At 57.5% G+C, this 22,728-nt stretch overlaps 1 protein-coding gene across 1 annotated transcript in view; it reads left to right on the top strand.

Annotated features, from left to right (window-relative positions):
- D2HGDH (D-2-hydroxyglutarate dehydrogenase) overlaps positions 1 to 21,189 on the top strand; it is a 40,510-nt gene extending 19,321 nt beyond the window's left edge. Inside the window, exons 5-10 of the mRNA XM_012661948.1 lie at positions 53 to 221; positions 3,486 to 3,629; positions 4,609 to 4,751; positions 8,439 to 8,604; positions 20,085 to 20,365; positions 20,904 to 21,189. Of these exons, the coding sequence (XP_012517402.1) occupies positions 53 to 221; positions 3,486 to 3,629; positions 4,609 to 4,751; positions 8,439 to 8,604; positions 20,085 to 20,344 (882 nt within the window). The 3' untranslated portion in view covers positions 20,345 to 20,365; positions 20,904 to 21,189. The remainder of the gene's footprint in view (positions 1 to 52; positions 222 to 3,485; positions 3,630 to 4,608; positions 4,752 to 8,438; positions 8,605 to 20,084; positions 20,366 to 20,903) is intronic.
- The last annotated feature ends 1,539 nt before the right edge of the window (positions 21,190 to 22,728 follow it).

The following is a 22,728-nucleotide window of genomic DNA, read 5'->3' as shown; positions in this document are numbered from 1 at the left end:
CAGCTGTTAGGAAGTTGGCCGGCTGGGAACGCCTGTCTCTCTCCTCTCCCAGGTGCTTGCCGACGGCACCGTCCTGAACTGCCTCACCTCCCTGAGGAAGGACAACACGGGCTATGACCTGAAGCAGCTCTTCATCGGGTCAGAGGGCACCCTGGGGGTCATCACCGCGGTGTCCATCCTGTGTCCGCCCAAGCCCAAGGCTGTGAACGTGGCTTTCCTCGGTAGGCTTCCGCGGGGTGCTCCTGTAGCCGGGCTGGGGGCGGAGCAGGTGGCTGCTCCATGCTGGCGTGAGGGAGGGACGGGAGGAGCTGCGCAGACGCCCGCCCCGTCTCCCCCGAGAATCCAGGGCCCAGCCCTCCCGGAGGCCTTCCCTGCTCTGGTCAGAGCACATTTATCCTGCGACAAAGCTGAGGCTGGTTGTCTCTCTCACCCCGTCACGTTCATCGTTTAAGGAGCCTGTAGGTGGGATTCTGGAGGGAACGGCGACATTCGGCGTAGGTTCCGGGACACGGCTCTGTCAGTCACCGTGGGGATAAAAAGCATTCTCCCGCGAGGGCAGAGGAGGGTCCCCCACATCCACCGGGCCCGCGCGGCGCGGCAGACACGCAGCAGAGTCCCTTCGCGGCAGCCCCTCCGAGCACCGCAGCCGCGCAGCCGCCGGTCCAGTCTCTGCTTCCTTCACCCCTGACTTTACGGTGGGCGCGTACCCTCTTTCCTCAGCCCCCCAGGGTCTGCCGCATCTCCTCCTGCCGCCGTCTGGGTCGGGTGGGTTCGTCCAGCACTTCCTCCCCCGCTGGCTCAGTGTAACCTCACAGAGGTGCGATGGGCCGAACTTCCCGAGTCTAAACTCCACCGATGCCGCCACCCTGTGAGGAGACGCGGTGGTCTTGGAGAGCAAACCCCATTCCCTCGCACCCCCAGACTCACTCGTTCTCGTCGTCGTGTGTCTTAATTCTGGTTTTTGATCTCTCCAGTCATAATAATTACTATTTTATGGGCTACTTTCTTTGCTCTTCATTCTTTCTTGAATCAGATCTTCCACTTGGGATCACGTTCCTTGGGAACATATCCTGATCGTTTCTCATTCGGAAGATATTTTCACTAGATGTACAATTACGGTGGGCGTTTGTTTCCTTCATCCCACTGAAACATCGTTCCTCTGTCCTCTGGCTTCCTTGCTGTTGGGAAGTTAGCTGTCGTCCGACGCTGCCTTGGAGGTTTTCTCTCTCTCCCCCTCCCTCTCTGGGCCACTGTAAAGATCTTTGTCTTTCTCATTGGTCTTCTAAAGTTTTCAGTGTGTTGTGTGTGAGCATACGTTCCTTTCCATCTTTCTAGAAGTGTTGAATTTCTTAAACCTGTGGCTTGGTGTCTCTTAGCAGTTCTAGAAATTCCTAGCTGTTACTGCTTCAAATCTCTCCTGTGTTTTCCTCTCCTTCTGGGACTGTGATTAAACATATGATCGAACTTTACAGTCTCTTACCTCCCTTCCGTGTTCTGCATCATCTCGTCTCTGCTTCCTTTCTTTGGTCTGTCCTCCAGTCCGCCGATGCCCCCTTCTGCTATGTTTAATGTGCCACCAAACCCATGCGTGGAGGGTTTTCTCCCCATCCATTAAGTTTTAAGTTTTTGATAGTTTTCATTTCTGGAAGCTTTATTTATTTTTCAAATTTGCAGTATCACTTTTTATAGTTTTCCATTCCTTCTGGGTATTTTCACACTCATTATTTGGTCTTTACACACAGTCAGCAGCTGGGCGTGGTGGCAGGCGCCCACGGTCCTAGGTCCTTGGGGGCCGGAGTGGGAGGATCACCCAGGCCCAGGAGGTGGAGGCTGCAGTCAGCTAGGATTGTGCCCGTGCGCTCCAGCCTGGGTGACAGGATAGACCCTGTCTCTAAAAAATAAATAAATAGACAGATAGAGTTAGCGTAATTTTTTATAATGTTTTATATTTCGGCAGTTCCATTTTTTTAGCCTGTGTGGTCAGTTTTTACTGTGTTGTTGCTGCCGGTTCTTGCTCATGCCTCCTCGCGTCCTTGTGTGGCCGTCCGTGGTGGCGTGCAGCTTATTGTCACGGAGGGATTATTTGTGGGGGTCCCCAGAGGACAAGGACGAGGATTTGCATCTGCTTTCTCTGGGCGGCTCCTGGTCCTCCCAGTCCGGGACTGACCCAGAACAAGCTCCCAGGCTGGGAGTTCTGTGAACCGTCCAGGCAGCGGGAAGCCGGGCCGGCAGTCTGTGCCGGGCTGATCTGCAGCCACGATTTATCGGGAGAATGTTTTCTTCCCTTCTCTCCTCCCGTTCTGTGTAGCAACTGCCCCTGCAGTCTTTGGGCGAGTGGGAAGGGGCTGGCCTGCTGCCTGCTCGCCCCGATGCCCAGGACGTGGCACTGTGGGGTCTCCTCGATTCCCCGCCCTGGCTGGGTAGAGCGCGAGCCAGGCCCGCTGGCGCGGCAGGGCCGTCAGGAGAGAGCAGCGCTGGGCTGGAGCCCCAGTCGGCCCGCAGTGCCCCGCCCTCTCGACGCTCCTCGATGCTTTCCCTTTGGTGTTTGTGGCCCAGTATTTTTGGTGGTTTTCAGCGGGGTACTGGACCACATGGCCTCACTCTCTGCAGGATGGAGGTCCCTTCTCCCTCCTAAATCTCCCCTCATCGGGCCTCACCCACTTCACCAACACTGCTCCTGCCGCCAGCCCGGGGGGTCGGTTCTTACTGCGCCTCCCGCCTGTCTGGCCCCTGGCACAGCCGGGCTCTTCCCCCGCTCGCCCTCCCCCCGACCCTGAGGCTCCCCTCGCCCTCCTGACCTCGGAACTGTCCCCAGAGCTGGGCCCTGACCCCGTCTCCACACGCTGTCACTGTGTTCTGGCCACAGGCCTCAAGGTGCCCCTGAGTCACGCAGGGCGGGCGTCTCCCCCAGCCGCTGCACTTGCCAGATCTTCTCTCTGGAACATTCTTCCCCCACGTCCATGGGACCTCACACCGCCTGGGCTCTGCCCGGGAAGACAGGGCGCACGCCCCCCCACTGCCCCACCGCAGGCCCCCCGGGCCGCCCAGCCCAGACACGTCCCCTCGGCTCGTTGTCTGTCCCCAGCCCGGGAGCACCGCAGGGGCCTTGGGTGTCCGGTGAACTCACGCCGGCCGAGTTCCTGAGAGCAGGGAAGACCTGAGTCCCGGCAGCATAGAGAGAAATGAGCAGTGTCCGAAGGCTGCCAGATTCCGGCCCTGCGCGTGCAGATTTCCCGGGGCTTGTCCTCCCTCGTCCCCACCTTATCCGAGCGCCGTGCGGTGGATTGGAGGTGCCTTTCCGTCCTGATCGGACACTGGCGGTGACGCTGGCGGTGACGCTGGCGGTGACCCTGGTGGTGACGCTGGCGTTTCCTGCAGCGCAAGCCTCCCACGGGAGCTGGCCGGTGTTGCCGCTGTGAGGAGGGCCTGGTGGGACGGGGTGCCCCGTGGGTCGTGCCATCCTTTCGCCGTGTGGCCCGTTGCAGGCTGTCCCAACTTTGCCGGCGTTCTGAGGACCTTCCGCACCTGCAGGGGGGCGCTGGGCGAGATCCTGTCTGCGTTTGAGTTCATGGACGCCGCGTGCATGCAGCTGGTCGAGCGCCACCTCCACCTGGCCCGCCCGGTGCAAGGTACGGACCCCGCGCAGCCGGTCCCCTGCTCCTTCCGTGCTGCGGGACACGCCGCGCCGCGCAGAGGTCCGGGGTGGACGCAGGGTCCCTGGGGCGGCACTGCTGGGTGCTGAGCGTGAGAAAGCTGCTCGTAAGACGCCGTGCAGAGCGCAGAGCAGCCCCCCGCGTCCCTCCCGACACGGGTACGTCCAGGGGCCACGTGGAAATGTTAGTGTGGCTGTTTTTGGCCAGCTGGGAGATTTTCTTCCATTTCTACTCCTCTCTGTTTTCCAGATATCTTTTTATAAGCATGTTTTACTTTTATAACGAGAAAAAGAGCCAACAACGTTATGAAAACCTCTTCCTGTTCTGTGGGACCTGTGATAAATTTGACAGTAGAATTTCTGTTCAGTGTGGAAAAATGCTTGTTTCTCTTTGTGGTACAATGAACTTGTCATATTTTTCTGGAAGAAACTGTAATGTAGTGTTAAGAGACAGAACAGTGCCACTCAGGAAATTCTCATTTAATGATTTCAATAAGTGTAAAAGAAAATTCACAGTAGCCTTGGAAAAAAATGCAAGCTTAAAATTTTCTTAAATAAGTGATGCATATTTGAGTTTTTTTAATAGTTCAGAAACTAGACTCTGATGGTGAAAAGCATGACCTGCGGAATGTAGCACACCGGCGTCTGAGGTGGTCATAGGCTACCACCGCACCGTGGCCTCTCCCCGTGGCTGTGGGCTTGGTGAGAGCGGATGAGCGGCGCCGAGAGCCCACCTCAAGGCCAGCGGGAGGCCCTGGCTGGGGGCAGTCAGCCTTGGGGCTGCTGTGTGTTTTCCGGGGTACATGGTCCATCTGAAATGCAGCCCGCCAAGGAGCTGCCCGCTGCACAGGCTGCCTGGGTCCTTGCTGGCAACGAGGGGCCAGGCAGGGCTGTTTCAGCCTGACCCGGTGTGCCTGATTCTCCACCTGACCGCCTGAACGTCTGCTCACTTTCAGAGAGTCCGTTCTATGTCCTGATCGAGACCTCGGGCTCCCACGCAGGCCACGATGCTGAGAAGCTGGGCAGCTTCCTGGAGCACGCGCTGGGCTCGGGCCTGGTGACCGACGGGACCTTGGCCACCGACCAGAGGAGAATCAAGGTGGGCTGTGCCCGCGGGCCTCCTTCCTGCCCCGTCCACTGCAACCCTGTCTAGGGATGTCTGGAAGGTGCAATCTGTCAGCACAGACACTGTGGGTCGTGGGCTGAAACGTGTCCAGGTTTCGTGGCTTTGATAGAACAATCTCTCTGGAATAGAAAATGTATTCGTGGCCGGGCGCGGTGGCTTACGCCTGTAATCCTAGCTCTCTGGGAGGCCGAGGCAGGCGGATTGTTTGAGCTCAGGAGTTCGAAACCAGCCTGAGCAAGAGCGAGATCCCGTCTCTACTAAAATTAGAAAGAAATTAATTGGACAACTAAAAATATATAGAAACAAATTAGCCGCGCATGGTGGCGCATGCCTGCAGTCCCAGCTACTCGGGAGGCTGAGGCAGGAGGATCACTTGAGCCCAGGAGTTTGAGGTTGCTGTGAGCTAGGATGATGCCACGGCACTCTAGCCGGGTCAACACAGTGAGACTCTGTCTCAAAAAAAAAAAAGAAAATGTATTCATGGTGCCTGGACCATTTTCATCAATATTTTACAAATGCTCCCGCCCCACCGCATCCCTCCTTCCTTCCCACCCAGCCCCCAAGCTATATGGCGAATTAAACTGCCCCATTCCGGCCCCTGGAGCCTGTGGTTTACCTGCCAGTGGGCAGCAGCTCCACGCAGAGGTGTGTAGAGTGAGGACAGGCACGGGCTGCGGAGGCCTCGCCTGGAAGCCCAGCGGGTCCTCGGGTGGGCAGTTTCCCGGAGGAGATGGCATTGCACATGTGGCCGGAAATGACTTGGTCCGTTGGAGGCCATAGAAGGAGGGGTAGGGCCCGGCAGTGGGGGCTGCTGGTCACCCTCCCTGGGCCCCGGGTGGTGGGGCCGCTGTCCCCCGTGTCCCCGCCGTGGTCCCGTCGCTGCAGTGTGGAGAGCAGTGGGGCTGAGTGCACGGCTCCAGCGGAGGAGGAGGGGGTCTGGGCGAGGCAGTCGTGTGCGAGCCGCACTGTGTCGGCCCCGCCCGTCTCGCCTGTGTTGACTTCAGCGCTCACCTTCACTGATTTTCTACTTTATCTTCAAAGCTTTTATTCATAATTACGTTATATTTATGAACGCATTCCACGTGGACGGTTACAGCAGTTGCCTTGTACCAAGTGTTTGCAGTCGGAGCGTCAGCCCTCCCTGCCGTGGCCCCGAGTCTGGGCCGTGGTCGCCTCCGTCTCCTGATTAACTGTCCGTGGACGTCGCAGCCACTTGGGATGAGGGTCTTGACCATGCCCTGCCTCATCTCCTGACGGTCGTGATTTCACTCCGGGGTGGAGGTGTCTGCCCCTCCGGCAGGGCCGTGGCTGGCTGCTCACCGTGGCCCGGCCAGGAAATGTCCTCTGAGTGAGCGACGGGCCGTCAGGCGCTGGTGTAGCCCGGGCTGCCCGGCGCCCTCTGCCTGCACGAGAGGTGCGATTGGTTGTGTTTCCTTCTCACGTATTCCGCGCCTGTTTTCTGACTCCGCTGTGTCTGTCAGCTCTGTTGACTAAGTTGTGTAACAAACAGTCCTCAGACCCGTTGGCCACAGAACGAGGGCACGTCTCCTTCTGGTGACGTGTTGGCGCGCGGCACAGCTGTGGCTCCGCTCCGCGCGTCTTCTGTCGCGGGGACTCAGGCAGAGGGAGGAGCAGGAGCTTCAGGAGTCGCCGCGACGGCTCCCAGTCCCTGCTCAGAGCTGGCCCACCTGCCCTGGGGGGCGTGGGCGGGACCCTCCTCCCGTGGTTGCTGCATCACTGGGGAGGGCAGAAGAAATGCGACTGCCCTGTGTGCCCCCCGCGCCCCTCCACACCCCGTCCGGCCACAGCTGGGCTCGTGGTGCAGGGGGGCCCTCCCAGCCACGGCGTCTTCCCCTCCCTCCGAGAGTTCCCTGAGGAAGGATGAGGAGAGGTCGTGGGTGTCTGCCAACACTTGTGCTGTGCTCGCGCTCAATTGCGAAGTAGTCTTTTTATTTTTTTTTTAAGGCAAAACCAGCCTTAAGTGTACAGCCCGGTGCATTGACGCGGGTACGTGGTTCTGTAGATCGTTGCTTTGGAGGCTTCTCTCTACTGTCTTCTCGCACTGAATGTGACTCTGGGGAAGTCCTGTGCCGTTCTGCTTTCTGGTTCTTGCGTTTTCTAGTGCTTTGTAGGTTTTTTCCTTCTGGGAGCCCTTGGTTTTCTGACATACTCGAAGATGGGCCTTGCACAAGCCCAGCAGGTGTTGCGTGTTTAGAGAGGACTCCGTGAGCCCCGCCCAGGCCTGGCTCTGCCCTTACCCCCCTCCGTTGGTGGCACCTGGTGGCTCACGCCAGATGCCAAGGGTTCCTTTGGGCTGTGACCCTGGTGAGGGGTGTCCTCCCGGCGCCTTCGTTCACTCTCCAGACCTCCGTCGGACGCCCTCTCTGTGCTGTATGTGCCAGGGCTTCTGCCTGTCGGGTGACAGCAGTGACCACAATGGGACAAGTGCTGCCGCACAAGCTCACATAACAAAACGAACGAGCGCAACTCACAGTCCCTGCGAAGCGAGCGGGCGCCGTGGAGGTGAGCAGCACCAGGGCAGGTCGGGAGGCCATCCCGGAAGCGGCATTCGAGCAAAGGCAGGTTCCAGGGCCCTGAGGGTGCATGCCTGCGGAGTTCTGCGACATTCCAGCATGGAGCGGGCACAGGGGGTGTGGACAGGCAAGGCGGCGGGCCCTGTGGCCGAGCTGGGCGGCAGGGTCTGGCACCGGGATGAGAGGACGCGCGGGCAGCAGGCGCCCTTTAGGCAGCCGAGGCAGGACGCGCCGGGCGGTGCGGGCGGCAGGCACTGCTGCCGGTTGGGGTGTGCAGTGACCCCAGGGGTAGACTTGACCAAACCAGCTTAAAAACTGATGAGAGATTGGGGGAATTTGGACACTGGCAGGGTATTCGGTGGTGGCAAGAAATTCTTGATTTTTGTTAGGCGTGAGCGTGGCATTGGGGTTGTTAAAAAAAAAAAAAAAGAGGAGTCCTTATGTCTTAGAATTTCACGGTGACGCGTTTCCTGAAATGATGGGTCCCCTGTGGGGCAGGTGTGAGTGGAGGTCCAGGCGGGCCCATTGGAGGAGGTGGTCCACCCCCGGGGGTGGCATCTCTGTCCTCCTCCTCGCGGGCCTCAGATTGCCGCGTGAAAAGCCAAAGCAAATAAAAGACCAGTAAACCACAGACAGGTTTATCTGGACGAGCCACCGACCCCAGCCCCGGCCACCGACCCCAGCCCCAGCCCCAGGCCCAGCCGGGTCCCAGGACCCCCCTGCCTGCTCTGCCCTGTCCTGCTCCAGCAGCCAGCGCCGTCCGTCCCCTCCAGCAGCCGGGACCCTCGTGCCGCCCCTCAGCCTGCCTTGCTCTTCTCGCACCTCCCTGCCCTGCCCGGCCCTGGCTCAGGCTGTGCCCTGGGCCTGTCCTCACCCGGGCCCTGTGCTGTGACAGCACCTGGAGCTGCACGGTCTGCTCTGTGTCTCCGGAGGAGTCCCGTGGCGCTCGCCGCTGTCTGGGCGCGCCTGTGCTGCGCACCGCGGTGTGTCCCGTTCTGGGACGTGTCCCGTAGTGATCCGGCTCTGAAGCCCCGCGCCCCCGTGAAGACGCAGAATTTGTCCCGAACCCAGACCCTTTGACCCCATCCCCACGGAAATCCTGTCTCGTTCCTTCTCGTCCACCCAGATGCTGTGGGCCCTGCGGGAGCGGATCACGGAGGCGCTGAGCCTGGACGGCTACGTGTACAAGTATGACCTCTCCCTCCCCGTGGAGCGGCTCTACGACATCGTCACCTCCCTGCGCGCCCACCTGGGCCCGCGTGCCAAGCACGTGGTGGGCTACGGCCACCTGGGTGAGCAGTGCCTTGGAGCCCGCGGTCACCCGGCCCCACGGGGCTGGGAGTTAGCGCAGACTGGCCGCGGCGATCTCGGTGGCTGAGCGCGTCACACTGGGCTCCCGCGGACACCAGCTGTGCCGCGGTTTTTAACAGTGAAGGGAGAGAAACTTGAAATCGAGACAGCCCTAATCACGTTCATTATTCTTTCTGGATATTTTGGGAAGGACTGCCATTGTGCAATTTCAATGGCTGAGCACATGGCTGAGATTGCCGGAACATTCTGGGATCTCCCAGGACACGCAGTGGGAGGGCATGAAGCCGTAACCCGGGAGTCTAGAACGTGCGTCTCTCAGGGCTTGTTGCGCAGGTCCTAGCGCCCTTGGCTTTCCCAGTGTGCAACGAGCAGCTCTCAGCAGCCTCCACCTCTCCAGCTGGAAGGATTTCAGGACCAGTTCCAGATAATTTTTGCAGAAAAATCATGCTTGAGGTTACAAGTTGTTAATTCATAGGAAGGAAGTGTTTTATCCTCTCAGTTCTAAATGCCCACTTCATGGGGCAGCACGGTGGGGCCGGCGCAGGAGCGGGGGTGTGCGGTGTGGCTTTGGGGCACTGGTTCTGGCTCCCTGTCGCGGCCCGGATTGCAGAACAGGGGATGGACACAGAAAGAAACACACAGACACACACAAGACATACGAGACTGCAGTACTCGATTTGTACCAGTCGGTTTATTTATATACTTTTTCTGTGTCCGGCAGCTACTTCCTGGCACGTGACTACCTTGGGTGCCTTGAGGAAAACACATTTTCATTCCTTCCAGACGATTGCTCAATGGAAGCAGATGTTTGCATCTTAACTTCTTTATCTCATTACCATATGCAGGACAATGAGACGCCTTGGCTTGTTTGCAAGACCCCAGGCGCTTAGTTATCTGTCATAAAGCTATCCGTCATGAGGAATAGTTCTGTTTGGTCAACAGGCTGGGCCGGGCCTATTGACCTCTGGCACCAAGGAGAGCACACCCAGTTTCGCTGACTCTGGGCTTAAGGCAATTTTTGCCCAGGGATGGTCCCTACACTTCCTGCCTGGCCTGTGGCACTGGGGCCACAGCCTGAATCCACCTGCCTGTAAAATGGGATTCAGGCGCCACCTCCTGTAATCACGGGAGGGCATGAAGGAATGGGTTTGGGCTTGGCCCATGGCAGTAATGGTACGTACTGTTTGCGAAGGGCTGACCTGTCCCGGGCATCACCCTAAGCACTTGACATGGAGAACTGTCTGCACACGAGGACTTTCAGGAGTGGGGCCCCCGCTCTGTTTCCCCTGTGTGTAGCAGGCTCAGAGAGTGTCAGTAACTTGCCCAAAGTGGCCCAGCCTAGTGAGAGTACATCTGGGAGATTGGACGTGGTAGACAGTAACCTTCACTGTTGAAAGGAAAGAGTGAGCGTTGCAAACAGTCCCCTCAGAGAGGGCACAGAGGGCGGCCAGGGCTCCGACATGGGGTGTGCGGAGAGCAGAGCTGGCGCCACTTAGGTGCGGCTGACACAGAGCTGGCCTTGCGGACAGGCGGGCCGGGGGTCTTCTCCAGCCTGTCTACCCTGAGCCACTGTTATCCGCACGGCCAGGGCCACCCACGCCACACCACAGATAGCCTCATTTCTTGTGGACCAAAGACTGAGCTCTGGAGGGCGCTACGTGGTCATTTTCAGGAGAAAACACAGGAGAATTTCTTATGACCTTGAGGCAGGAGAAGGATTTCTTACACGCGACACAAAAGACGTAACCCGTGAAGGGAGAGATTGGAAAATTTGGCGACGTTGAAAGTGCATCTGTTCGTCCAAACACCGTTAATGGGATGTCGACGGGCAAAGCTATGGGGCTGGAAAACTTGGGGTGTGGGGAGGACCCCAGGGAGGGCTGGGAGTTTGGTTATGAAGCAGCGTGGGAGGGTGTGGGGGACAGCCCCAGCCGCACGGTCCGGAAGGTGGGACACCCCAGTGGGAACGGGGTAAGGACGTGACGGGGGCGTAGTCGCCCGGAGAGGAGGGGTGCGGGAGCCCAGGCCACCAGCCCAGAGTGCGGAATACGAGACCCCGAGCCGGGAGGCCTCCTCTGGCGGTGACCGGCCCCCAGCCTCTCTTGGCCGCAGACAAAGCAGACCATCTCGGTCAGAAACGGAGGGAGCCTCTGCCCCTTGGTAGCACGGTGAATGCTGCGTTTGTCAGATGCTTTTTCTGCAGCTGCGTGTGGCGGCGTAATCCTCGGCAGGGGGCGGGGGGTGATTGCACCGATCGATCCCCCTGAAGTCGAGCGGGTCTGTGTCTGTGGTGAAGGGCCAGGGCCTTTTTGTATCTCGTTGGACCAGTTTATTTACATTCTTCGTGGGATTGTGACGGGGTCTTTGTGGGTGACTCTGTCATGTACTGTTTTTCCTCTGTCCGTGCTGGATTTTGGTATCGCGATTATGGCATGACTCGGGGGTGGTCCCTCTCACCACTCTCTGGAGGAGTCTGTGCACGGCTCTGCATGCTTCCTCCTCGAGCGCTGAGCGGAACTCGCCAGTGGAGACGTTTGGGCCTGGAGATTTTGAGGGTGGGGGTTCGACCGTAGACCAGTGTCTCTGGCAGCTGCGTGCCACGGTGGACAGGCTGGGTAAGACTTTCAACTTCTCCTTTTCTTCTGAATTGGGTTTGGTACATTTTTTTCTCCAGGAATTTGTCTCATTCTAAAGTTTCAAATGTATCGGCATAAAGTTGTTGAAATATTCTCATTTTCCTTTACATCTAGCACTTGTCAGGATGGCTCCTTTTTGATTTCTGATTTGGTTTGTTTCTCGTCTCTTTCTCTGGTTCAGGTTTTTCGGGTATTTGCCAACTTACCAATTTCGCAGTGTTTTCAAAGCATCAGGACTTGGCTTTGTTGATCCTTTCTCGTGTGTGTTTGTTTTCTGCTTTGTTTTTTCTGTTATTGGCTTTATTATTTTCTTTCTTTCTTTCTTCATCTTTAGGTTTATTCTGTTTTTTTTCCCCTAACTTTAAAAATTAAGTACTTAAGCTCTCTGATTTTCAGCCTTTCTTTTTCTCTAATGTAAGTCTTTAAATTTCCCTTTAAATACCACTTTAGCTGATCCCAAAGTTGTTTTCTTTAAGACAATATCTCTGCTGGTTACTAATTAAATGTAGTTGCCAATTAAAACATAATCTCCAAAGTGCCCTAATAAAAAAAAAAAAACGGTAGCTGGCCGGGCGCGGTGGCTCACGCCTGTAATCCTAGCACTCTGGGAGGCCGAGATGGGCGGATCGTTCTGAGCTCAGGATTTCGAGACCAGCCTGAGCAAGAGCGAGACCCCATCTCTACCAAAAATAGAAAGAAATTAATTGGACGGCTAAAAATATATATTAAAAAAATTAGCCGGGCATGGTGGCGCATGCCTGTAGTCCCAGCTACTCGGCAGGCTGAGGTAGGAGGATCGCTTGAGCCCAGGAGTTTGAGGTTGCTGTGAGCTAGGCTGACACCACAGCACTCTAGCCGGGGCAACAGAGTGAGACTCTGTCTCAAAAAAAAAAAAAAAAACAACAACAACAACAAAAAAAAACGGTAGCTGTGTGGCTGTCACTTAAATAAACAAATAGTGGGCTCAGGAATCCACAAATCACTGCAAAAGGCTTTGGCCCGACTGTGGTGGACTTCAGCCAGACGTGCGAGTGTGCAAGATGCTTTAGCTGCTCACTCCCCTCCCCAGCGGCCCTTTGGTTCTGTGCCCTGGAGGGTTGGGTGTGGGCTGGTCACTGCTGCAGCCCGGGCCCTAGCTGGGTTCAGATGGGGTTGGGGGCGGGAGACTCCAGGCAGAGGCCTTCCGGGGTTTGCAGTTCCAGCCGGAGCACTGCTGGCTTCCCTGCGAGTGTGATTTTCCCTTGGTTGACGCTTGTATCTCAACAGCTGAACACGCATGTGTTTATGTGGAAATCCCACCTGTTTTGATGGTGCTGTCGTCATCTTTTAGTTCTAAATATTTTCTGTTTCCATTATCACTTCTTTCTTTGACCCTTAAGTTGTACGGAAGTATGTTTCTTGATTTCCAAGCATGTGGTGGTTTTCTGGTTATTTAAAAAGTGTTAGGCCGGGCGCGGTGGCTCATGCCTGCAATCCCAGCACTCTGGGAGGCCGAGGCGGGAGGATCACTTCAGCTCAGGAGTTCGGGACCAGCCTGAGTAAGAGCGAGACCCTGTCTCTACTATAAATAGAAAGAAATTAGCTGGACAACTAAAAACAGAAAAAATTAGCTGGGCATAGTGGCTTATGCCTGTAGTCCCAGCTACTCGGGAGGCTGCGGCAGGAGGATCGCTTGAGCCCAGGAGTTGGAGGTTGCAGTGACCTAGGCTGATGCCACTGCACTCTAGCCAGGGTAACAGAGTGAGACTCTGTCTCAAAAAAAAAAGTATTGACTTGTTCGTTGCGTTGTCGGTGGGGAGCTTGGTCTTTACCACATCAGCTTGCTGGGACCTGGTCAGTGGCCCGGCTTGTGGTCGCCTTTCATAGCTGTTTCATGAGTCCTCGAAAAGAACGTGCTCTCTGCAGTAGCGGGATCGGGTTCCTACAGATCCGTCAGATAAAATACGTGTGTGGTATTGTTCAGTTTACATCGTGCTGGGCTGTCCCTGGCGGAGGGAGGGTAGGAAGTCCCCCAGCAACAGACCCGTCTGTTTCTGCTGGAAGCTTTGCCATTTCTGAAGCCTCACTCTCAGGGCATACGGGAGATTAGAATTGTCCCTTCATTCTGCGAAATCCAAACTCTTATCACGATGGACTGTCTCTTTCTATCTCTAGAATTGCTTTTTGACTTGAGGCGTATTTTGTGTAGCACATAATGACACCAGCTGTCTTTTATTTAGTATTTACCTGATGTTTTTCCTCCTGTCACTTTCAGCTGTTGTCACCTTGCCAGCTGAGGTGTGTCCTGCAGACAGCGCACCGGTGGCCTGGCCTGCCCACTCGCCTGCCGCTCTGGTCTTTTCAGGGCAGCATCTGGCTAATTTACGTATGTTGCAATTGCTCAGTTATTTGAGTTCATTTTTTCCTAATTTGGGCCTCCTGTCTGCCCCTCATTTCTTGTCTATTTCTTTTTCTCAATTTATGGCCTTTTGGTGGATGTTTTTTCGTTCCGTGTTGCCCGTTGCTGACTGGGCGCTGTGTCCGCTGTTTGGTCTAGGACTGCAGCAGGTACCCTGCCCTCAGGGAGGGGAGTCGTCGGTACCACCATCCCGCCCCACAGCGTGCGACTGTGGCTTCTGTGTGTCCGTTTGGCTGGGTCCCGGTGCCTAGCTGTGGGCTGACACCAGTCTGGACGTTGCTGTGAAGGTATTTTTAGGAGAATAACCTTCAAATCAGTGGACTCTGAGCACAGCAGGTGACCCTTCACGATGTGGGTGGGCCTCGTCCCATCAGTTGAAGGCCTTAAGGGAAAGACTGAGGTCCCCCGAGGAAGAGGGGTTCTGCCTCCCGATGGCCGTGGGCTGGACTCTCAGCCGCCGACCTGCTCTTCGGATTGGAACTCGGCCCCATGCTTTTATGAGTTGCGTCGTCAGACGCAACGTCTCTGTCATCTGTCTGCGTGTCTTTTCTCTGTGTGTCTACGTGTATCTTTTTCTCTATCTGTATACCTGCGTACACACATCCTGTGGGTTCTGTCTCCATGGGGACCTCTCACGGGTACACAGCGCGAGGACTTTAGGATCCTGGAACTTTGGTCGTCATCCCAGTGGGTTCATACGGTCCGCGCAGCCTGTCTGCGAGTTCCACATCTGTAGGTTCAAGCCGCCTGGGATGAGACCATAAAAAACGTACGCTAATACAGAGTAAAACAGTGGGGCATGGCGGCTCGTGCCTGTAGTCCCAGCTACTTGGGAGGCCAAGGCGGGAGGATTGACTGAGGCCGGGAGTTTGAGACCAGCCTGGTCAACATAGTGAGACCCCATCTTTGAAAAAAATCTAAAAATATTAGCTGACTGTGGTGGCTCATGCCTTCAGCCCCAGCCACTTGGGAGGCTGAGGCAGGAGGATCACTTGAGCCCAGGAGTGGGGGGCTTCCCTGAGCTACAGTCACACCACTGCACCCCAGCCTGGGTGACAGAGTGAGACCCTGTGTCTAAAAAATAAAATAAGTAAATGAAAAATACACATAAAAGTACGATACAACAACTGTTTAGGTGGTACCGGGTGTCGAAGCACACGGAGGACTGTGCGTGTCCCAGTGCGTGTGGGGACTCGCGCACCCTCGGGCTTTGGTGTCCTCAGAGGCCCTGGCCCAGCCCCGGGGGTGCCGAGGGACAGCTGTGCTCTGCTTTGGAATATCTCTGAGTCCTGTCTGTTCAGCCACGTGTAGCAGCGTCACCGTTCTTCCTCTGTGGTCGGTTTGCTCACGTTCACGAACACCTCTAGGCTGTTGAGATAATTAGTGTTTAGGGCCTTAGGAGGTAATTGAGTCAATCAAAAATAAATTCTCTTTTTTCCTTGGGGCGGCGTGATAACACTTTGATTTAACTCTCGCAAAGTGTTGCTCCTGGAGGAGCCTGTCCAATTGCCGGATCTGCCGTACTCCTGGGTCTGTTTGTGGCCAGTACCTGCCGTCAGTAAAACCTGCCGCCGACTTTGCACGAGTCCCGGATGCCATCACGTACTCAGACCGATCTCTCCCAGCCCACTTTTCAAGTCCGAACCAGCCATGGCTAACGCTCGTACCTTGTCCAGAACCGTCTACCGTCAGGTGTGCTGGGAAGGAGCTTGGCCCTGGCCCTGCTGGTCTCATCCCAGGCTGGACGAGAAACGCGTTGGTGACGAAGCCGGAGCCCTGCTCTGCCAGTGCCTGCCGGGTGCCGGGACACACAGATGCGTTCTGGCCCGTATGTGGAAAGGGAGGCTCTGGTTTGACTTGGTGCTTTCTACCCGCCTGTTAAAACACCGTTAACAGGCCGGGCGGGTGGCTCACGCCTGTAATCCTAGCTCTCTGGGAGGCCGAGGCGGGAGGATCGCTTGAGCTCAGGAGTTTGAGACCAGCCTGAGCAAGAGCGAGACCCCGTCTCTACTAAAAATAGAAAGAAATTAATTGGACAACTAAAAATATATAGAAAAAATTAGCCGGGCATGGTGGCGTGTGCCTGTAGTCCCAGCTACTCGGGAGGCTGAGGCAGGAGGATCGCTTGAGCCCAGGAGTGTGAGGTTGCTGTGAGCTAGGCTGACACCACGGCACTCACTCTAGCCCGGGCAAAAGAGTGAGACTCTGTCTCAAAAAAAAAAAAAAAAAAAAAAAACACTGTTAACACAGACACGCGGGGAGGAGATGCCTGTGCTCCCCGGTCACGTGTCTGTGGGGCATCGGGACCGACTGGCCCATACGAGGTTGGGCACGTCATTGCCCGAGTGGTCGGCAAACAGAGAGCTGTGCTTGTAACTCCCTCGTCCTTCTGTAGAGCGCGGAAGGACCCCTTCTCCGTTACAGAACGAGGAGTGCTGTGTCAGCAGGCCTCAGACCTTAGGGTTTGGAAGAGGCTTTGACGAGCCTGTTTGAATTTTAACTGGGGCAGCCCAGACGATTTTCCTAATGTCAGTGGAAGACGGACCGTAGTTGATCAAGCACTGCTTTCAGCAGTCCCTGCATGACTTAGCGTGATCCGGCATCCTCCAGCAACGCGAGGGGCAATTTGTCAATTAGGAGGGTCAGGTTTTAAATTTTTTGTACGTAGTGGGTATTTTTTCGTTTTGAGACAGGGTCTCGCTCTGTTGCCCAGGCTGGTCTGGAACTCCTGGCCTCGGGCAGCAAAGTGCTGGGATTGCCGGTGTGAGCCACCGCGCCCGGCTGTGCCTAGTCTTTTATTAATAAAATTTTCTGTGTTTTCTAATTGTAAATACATTTGTCCTTTTTGGGAAAAGGAAGTGTGGGTTTTGTATAATTCTAAAAAGTCTCTCCCTCTCAGATGGGTGAGGGCTGATGGGACCGAGAGGAAGACGTGAGTCCCTCGTAGGGAACGAGCTGAGAAGCCACGGCTGGGACGTCTGTGCCGATGGGGAGTGTCAGCGGCACCCACTGAGTTGTTTGTTTACTCCAAGGAACGGGACCTTGAGAGGAGGTGGGATTTAGTACAGGTCACAGAGCTCACTGTCAGTAAGAGCTCCTGCGCGTTCTGCATTCCAGATAGTTCCTCTTTCTCCCAGAGAGTGAGTAAGGAGGACGGGAAAGGTCTGTGTAGGTTCCTCAGAGCATCCCTACTGCAGGGAGAGGGCCACGCTCCCAGCAAAAAATCGGGTCTCTTTGGTAGAGTTGCAAAGGATAAGAAAATAATAGAAAATGGAAAATAATGGAAATAAAAGAATACACAGAGACGAAGGTGTAGTTTTATAGATTTGTAAAGATTATAGGCAAAGCGGGTGCTCAGAGGGCCTGGATTTCTCCGTCAATCTCAGAGGCCACGAGTGAAGTTTTACATGGTCGTTTATAGGTACAGTGATCAGTTGCCAGGGGTAACAGATTTACATAACAGCTGGTAGTTCCTCTTAGGTTAACGGTTTTTCAAAAGGCTTCTACAGATCACTTAACTAATTCTATCTGCATGAACAAATGGTTGCACAATCTTTCAAAGACTAACTTTTAAGTTCTAAGGTAAATTTATCACTTAACAGAGGGGTTAAACAGAGATATATTGGCTCCATATTTTCTTTATCAGGTTATTGTGAATGGAGACAGGTAATCCGGAGTATTAAGCAGGAACTGTCCCTTGGGCTAATTGCTTATAGCCACGGGCGGCTGTCTGTCCGGGCGGGCACTCTTTGATCAGCTCTCATCCTGTGGCTTTTAGCAGACTTGCTTTGCTTTACAAAGCAAGTCCAAACCTTTAGGTCTGAGAATCGTGGTGCCTTGTGGGATTCAGCTGCTACTACCCGTGTGCTGGATGGTGGCCGTGAGTCCAGCCATGCGGCGCTTAACAGCAGGGATGTGTTCTGAGAAGCTGGTTGTTAGGCAGTTTGTTGTGAGAGCGTTGGAGTGCGCTTACATAAACCCGGACGGTGCAGCACCCCGCGCACACAGGCTGTGGGGTGTGGCCTGTGCTCCTCAGCCACACACCTGCGCAGCACGTGCTGTGCTGAGCACTGCGGGCAGCTGGACACGGCAGCATCTGTGTGTCTGCACGTATCTGAACGTAGAAAAGGTATAGCAAAAATATGACATAAAAGATAAGAAACAGGCCGGGCGCGGTGGCTCACGCCTGTAATCCTAGCACTCTGGGAGGCCGAGGCGGGCGGATCGTTTGAGCTCAGGAGTTCAAGACCAGCCTGAACAAGAGCGAGACCCCGTCTCTACCAAATACAGAAAGACATTAATTGGACAAACTAAAAATATATAGAAAAAATTAGCTGGGCATGGTGGCGCATGCCTATAGTCCCAGCTACTCGGGAGGCTGAGGCAGGAGGATCGCTTGAGCCCAGCAGTTTGAGGTTGCTGTGAGCTAGGCTGACGCCACGGCACTCCAGCCCGGGCAACAGAGCGAGACTCTGTCTCAAAAAAAAAGATGAGAAACGGTGCACCTGTACCGTGCGTTCTGCACCTGCTGTGGGCGGAGCTCGCAGGGCTGGAAGTTGCTCTGGGTGTGTCAGTGAGTGGTGAGTCCGTGTGGGGGCCGGGGACGTGGCTGTGCCCTGCAGAGCCTGTGCCTGTGCACGCTGTGCACCGGGCCAGTGGACTGACGAGAAGATAAAGTAATTGCGTTCTGGGGGATGTGGCGTCACTCGGTGATAGCAATGTTTGCTCTGTTGCAATCTCTGGACAGGCGGGAGTGCGGTGGTGTCGCCACAGCTCACTGCAGCCTCGAACTCCTAGGTCCAAGGGATCCTCCTGCCTTGGCCTCCCAAAGCGCTGGGCCTGTGATTTGATGGGACCACGGCGGTATGTGTGGTCCAGCCCTGACCGAAATGTCGCGAGAGGTGCGACTGTGCTCCGGGTTTTCCTGGAGATGGTTTTTCTCCTTCCGCAGCTGCTTCTCCCCGGGCAAGTCCTAGGTGGGGGTCAGTTGGGTCCTCTACCCTGAGGATGTGTCCGTGGGGAGCGTGTGGGGGGCCGGGTTCCTGTCCCCCAACGCCTGGCCAGAGGCTCTCAGGGGACGGCGTTTCCCCTCGAGTTTGCTCTTCTACCTGTCACAGATCTTAGCTGGGATGGGCCCCTGTAACCAGAGACAGATCAATAGGAAACATGAACAGAAGTTTATGAGCGTGTGTTTCACGTGTTCACAGCAGACACTGAAGGAATGAGTAATTCTCAAAGATGAGGCTTTGCATCTTCTACAAAGACCAGGACGTTTTTAGAGAAGTCACAAGTCAAACGAGAGGACTTGAGTCTTGGGGGGGGCAGCTCCCTGGGGGCAGGGGAGCTGCTGGCAGATGGCGCCGGTGGGTGCAGCTTCGCACGCGGGTGCCCCGGCGCCATCTCCAGCCCGGGATGGGCCTGGCCGCTGACTTTGGTGGCAGCTTTTGTCCCTCCTGGCAGAGGGGAGAGGGGACGCCTCTGTCTTTGTAAATTCATGTCCTGCTTTCAGGCCGGACACACGGGGGAGGGCAGGGAGCGCTCGGAGCTGCGCTTCTCAGCCGGCGTCACGTCAGAGTGGCCGCGCCCTGTCCCTGTCTCCGGAGTTCCTCCGCACTCGGCTCCTGCGAAAAAGCTGCTCTCTTGTTGGTGCCCCCCCGGGGGTCCTCCCTGGGCCCTTCACCGGGGCCCACCCACCTTGACCTCTGAGCCTGGGTGTGCCAGGGCGACCCCATGGCGTCTGTGGTGCGCGTGCGCTCCTGCCCTGCGGCTTTGTGAACCGTCGAGCCCTGGGCTCCCGGCTGTTTATCGAATGCCAGTCGCTGGTCTCCTCACACACCAGCTGCGTCTCCTCCCCAGCCAGGCCGTGTGGGCCTCGGCCAGAGTGCAGCTGGCGCTCCTGGGGCCGGGGCTCGGGGTCTCTTGTCCACTGACGTGGGCTGGTCTCTTGTCCCTTGTCACTGCTCTGGGACCACTGGGAGAGGAGGTGCGTGTGGGCCACGGGCCAGGCCAGGCCGTGGTTGGACAGTTCTCAAAAGCCAGAGCCCTGGAGTCTCCGTGGGGGGCGAGTGGGCCAGAGAGGAGGTGGCTGGTGGAGCCGGGACGGGCGCTGCTGGGCAGCTCTGGGGCGGCGAATGTAGGGCGAGGGTGTCCAGGCAGAGCTGCTCTGGTCGGGCCCTCAGCCGGGCTCTCAGCTCAGGGCGGAAGCAGCAGCAGGGACGGGGGGCGTGAGGTCTCCCAGCGCAGAGACGGAGCGGTGGGTCCCGGGGGCGGCGCAGGGGGACCTGAGGAACGGGCAGCAGAAGCCAGGCGTGGCGACGTGGGTGTCGCGCATCCAGGGCGGGGCACGAGGGGGGGCTCCACAGGGCCCTCAGGGAGGGGCCTAGGGGCCACCCCGCCCAGCCTGACCCTCGTGCCCCTGTCCTTCCAGGGGACGGCAACCTGCACCTCAACGTGACGGCGGAGGCCTTCAGCACGTCGCTCCTGGCCGCCCTGGAGCCCCACGTGTACGAGTGGACGGCCGGCCAGCGCGGCAGCATCAGCGCCGAGCACGGCGTGGGCTTCAAGAAGAGGGACGTGCTCGGCTACAGCAAGCCTCCCGAAGCTCTGCAGCTCATGTGCCAGCTCAAGGCCCTGCTGGACCCCAAGGGCATCCTGAACCCCTACAAGATGCTGCCCACCCAGGCCTGACGGGGCCCTGCTTCCTCTGTGGTCAGTGAGATGCAGGAGGGGCCGCGGTCCAGCTTTGCTTTGCCTCTTTGGGGTGGGCACACCAGGCCGCCGTGGGCGCACAGGCCTCCCGACAGATGGTGCCAGCAGCGGGCGCGGTGGCCCTGTCACTGGCTGGAGGAGCTGGGAGTGGCTTTCGGGCAGGAGCCTCCTATCTCCTGGCTGTCCTGGGGCTGAGCAGAGCAGAGAGCCACCCGTCCCTCCTCCGCAGGCTGGGGAGTGCGGCTGGGCGGGCCGGGTGGCGGGCGGCTGGGCCCCCTCAGAAACAGGCCAGGTCTCGAGACTTGCTTCGTGGTGGCCCCTGGGGTCCCGCAGTGTCTGCGGCAGCCCTCGAGGGTGCCCGGTGGCTTTTCCACCTGTTTGCTGCCAGGGCCACGCAGGGTGTGCCCCCGATGACCACGATGGCTCAAGCGCCGAGGCTCTGATGAACCTGGACCGTCGCCTGTAGCTGTCGTAGGACAGGTGACAGTTGGTCATCCGTGGCCCGAGTGACAGGATGTATCACTTCCCCATTTTCTAGAGGGTCTGTCGTTGGGAAGATGTCCTCAGAGCGAGATGTGGTCGGCCAGGATGGCCGCCGAGGTCAGCCTATTGGACTCTGCTTCTGTGAAGAGTGTCTGCGGTGCTGCCGCGCAGGCCGCGACGCACACGACGGGCGGCTCTGGGGGGCTCTGCCACGTCAGCCACCCGACCTGACCGGTGGACCCTGTTTGCCCGTGGCCCACAGGCAACTGGTGGGCTATGGAGATGCGGCCTGTGAGTTGCGCACGTGTTTCCTCTTGGCTGTCGTGAATTTCCAGTAAAAATGTGAATTGGTCACGGCCTCCTCCTTGCTCTGTTGCTGCAAAGTCATCTGATAAAAGCCCGTCACGAAGCATCTGTGTGTCACGCTCCCAAAATACCCTGGCTGTCGGGGCCGTCAGTGCGACCTGGGCCTGACCCTGCTGTGCTGACCGCGGCCGTCCCCATCCCCCACCCCATCCCCATCCACTGTCCCGCTGGGGGACGAGGGAGCCCAAGTGAGGGACGGGCCCCCCATGTGGCCCTGGAGGTGGCCCCTGAGGGAGGTGGATCGTGGCCCCATCCCTGGGGGCCTTGGCACACAGGCAGCCTGCTCCTAGGAGGAAACGCACCCCTGCCCGCTGCCCCCCGGAGGTCACCTGCCCAGCCAGGGTCCCCTGGCTCTGGATGGGCCACATCCTGGCAGAGGTCTCCTGGGGGGTCTTGGCCCCAGTACGACCTTACCGCACAAGTCAGGGGTCCCTTTCCCTCCCCCACCCTGGCCCAGCAGTGTGGGTGTGTCTTGACACCTGGGTCGCGGCCTGTCCAGGGGTTGGCGCTGCAGCTCCCAGCTTCCTCCTGCCTCATAGGCCTGAGAGCCGGCTCTGTGCCCTGGGGCTGTGGCCACTGCTCCACGTCCCTGGCTGAGTTCCCGTGGGCAGCCCCTGGGGTCCACTGCATGGTGCAGCCCCACGGGAGCCTGGCACGAGGCCCTGACGGTGCGCGCCTCTGTCCTCCCGAGGTCGACAGACGGCTCCTGGCCCTCAGCTCTGCCCTGGGCCTTGTGGTCCCTGTTGGGCAGGACTTCGGGCCGCAGCCAGGTCAGGTGCTGCCCCAGCCGGGTGGCAGCGGCAGGCCGTGGTGCTGCACGGGTGTTTTTAAGCTTCTTCCTATTCTGGCTACATGGTCCTGGGGCTGTGCGGTCCCCAGACCTGGGGATGGCCTCCGTGCTGACTCCTGCGGTCGGGAGAGGCCAGCACCAGGCTCCCCACGGAGCTGCGGGCTCAGCACGGCACCGGCCTGCTGGGAGGATGCTGGCGGGTGGATCTGGAGAGCGGGGCCTCTGCGTGGGCAGGCGTGTTGGAGGAGGGAGAGGCTGCGGCCACCCTGCCGGGGGCCCAGCAGTGACGGGGGGCCAGAAGTAGGCAAGTGCCAGGCATTTATTCCTGGAGTGCACAGTGGCAGAGGGGCCCTGCCCCTCCTCTGCCACCCTTGCTGCTTCTCAGACGGCTCTCGGGCTTTGATTTTTGCCTGTAAATAACAGCAGATCTTAAGGTCGGTGGTGTCTGAGAGCTGGCACAACGGGACACAGCCAGGCAAAGGAGACAGGAGACCCACTGGCCTGAGCTCGAGTTTGCAATGAGACATGACCCCTGAGACAGGGAGGCCGTGTGTGTTCACACACCCAGAAAAACCTGTTAGGACCAGCGGGAAAATCTGACAAAACCCCGTTCTGTCTGGCTTGACTACATGCCTCTCAGAATCTGCTCGTTGACGCAGACTAAAGTATTCTTCGATGATCTGGAAACCCCTGGGAAGCTGCCCCATGGAGACGGCTCTCCCAG

Source organism: Propithecus coquereli, unplaced genomic scaffold (genome assembly GCF_000956105.1).
Source record: "Propithecus coquereli isolate 6110/MARCELLA unplaced genomic scaffold, Pcoq_1.0 Scaffold743, whole genome shotgun sequence".
Lineage (NCBI taxonomy): Eukaryota > Metazoa > Chordata > Mammalia > Primates > Indriidae > Propithecus > Propithecus coquereli.
The sequence above is the reverse complement of the archived record's forward strand: the minus strand, read 5'-3'. Positions and strand labels throughout refer to the sequence as shown.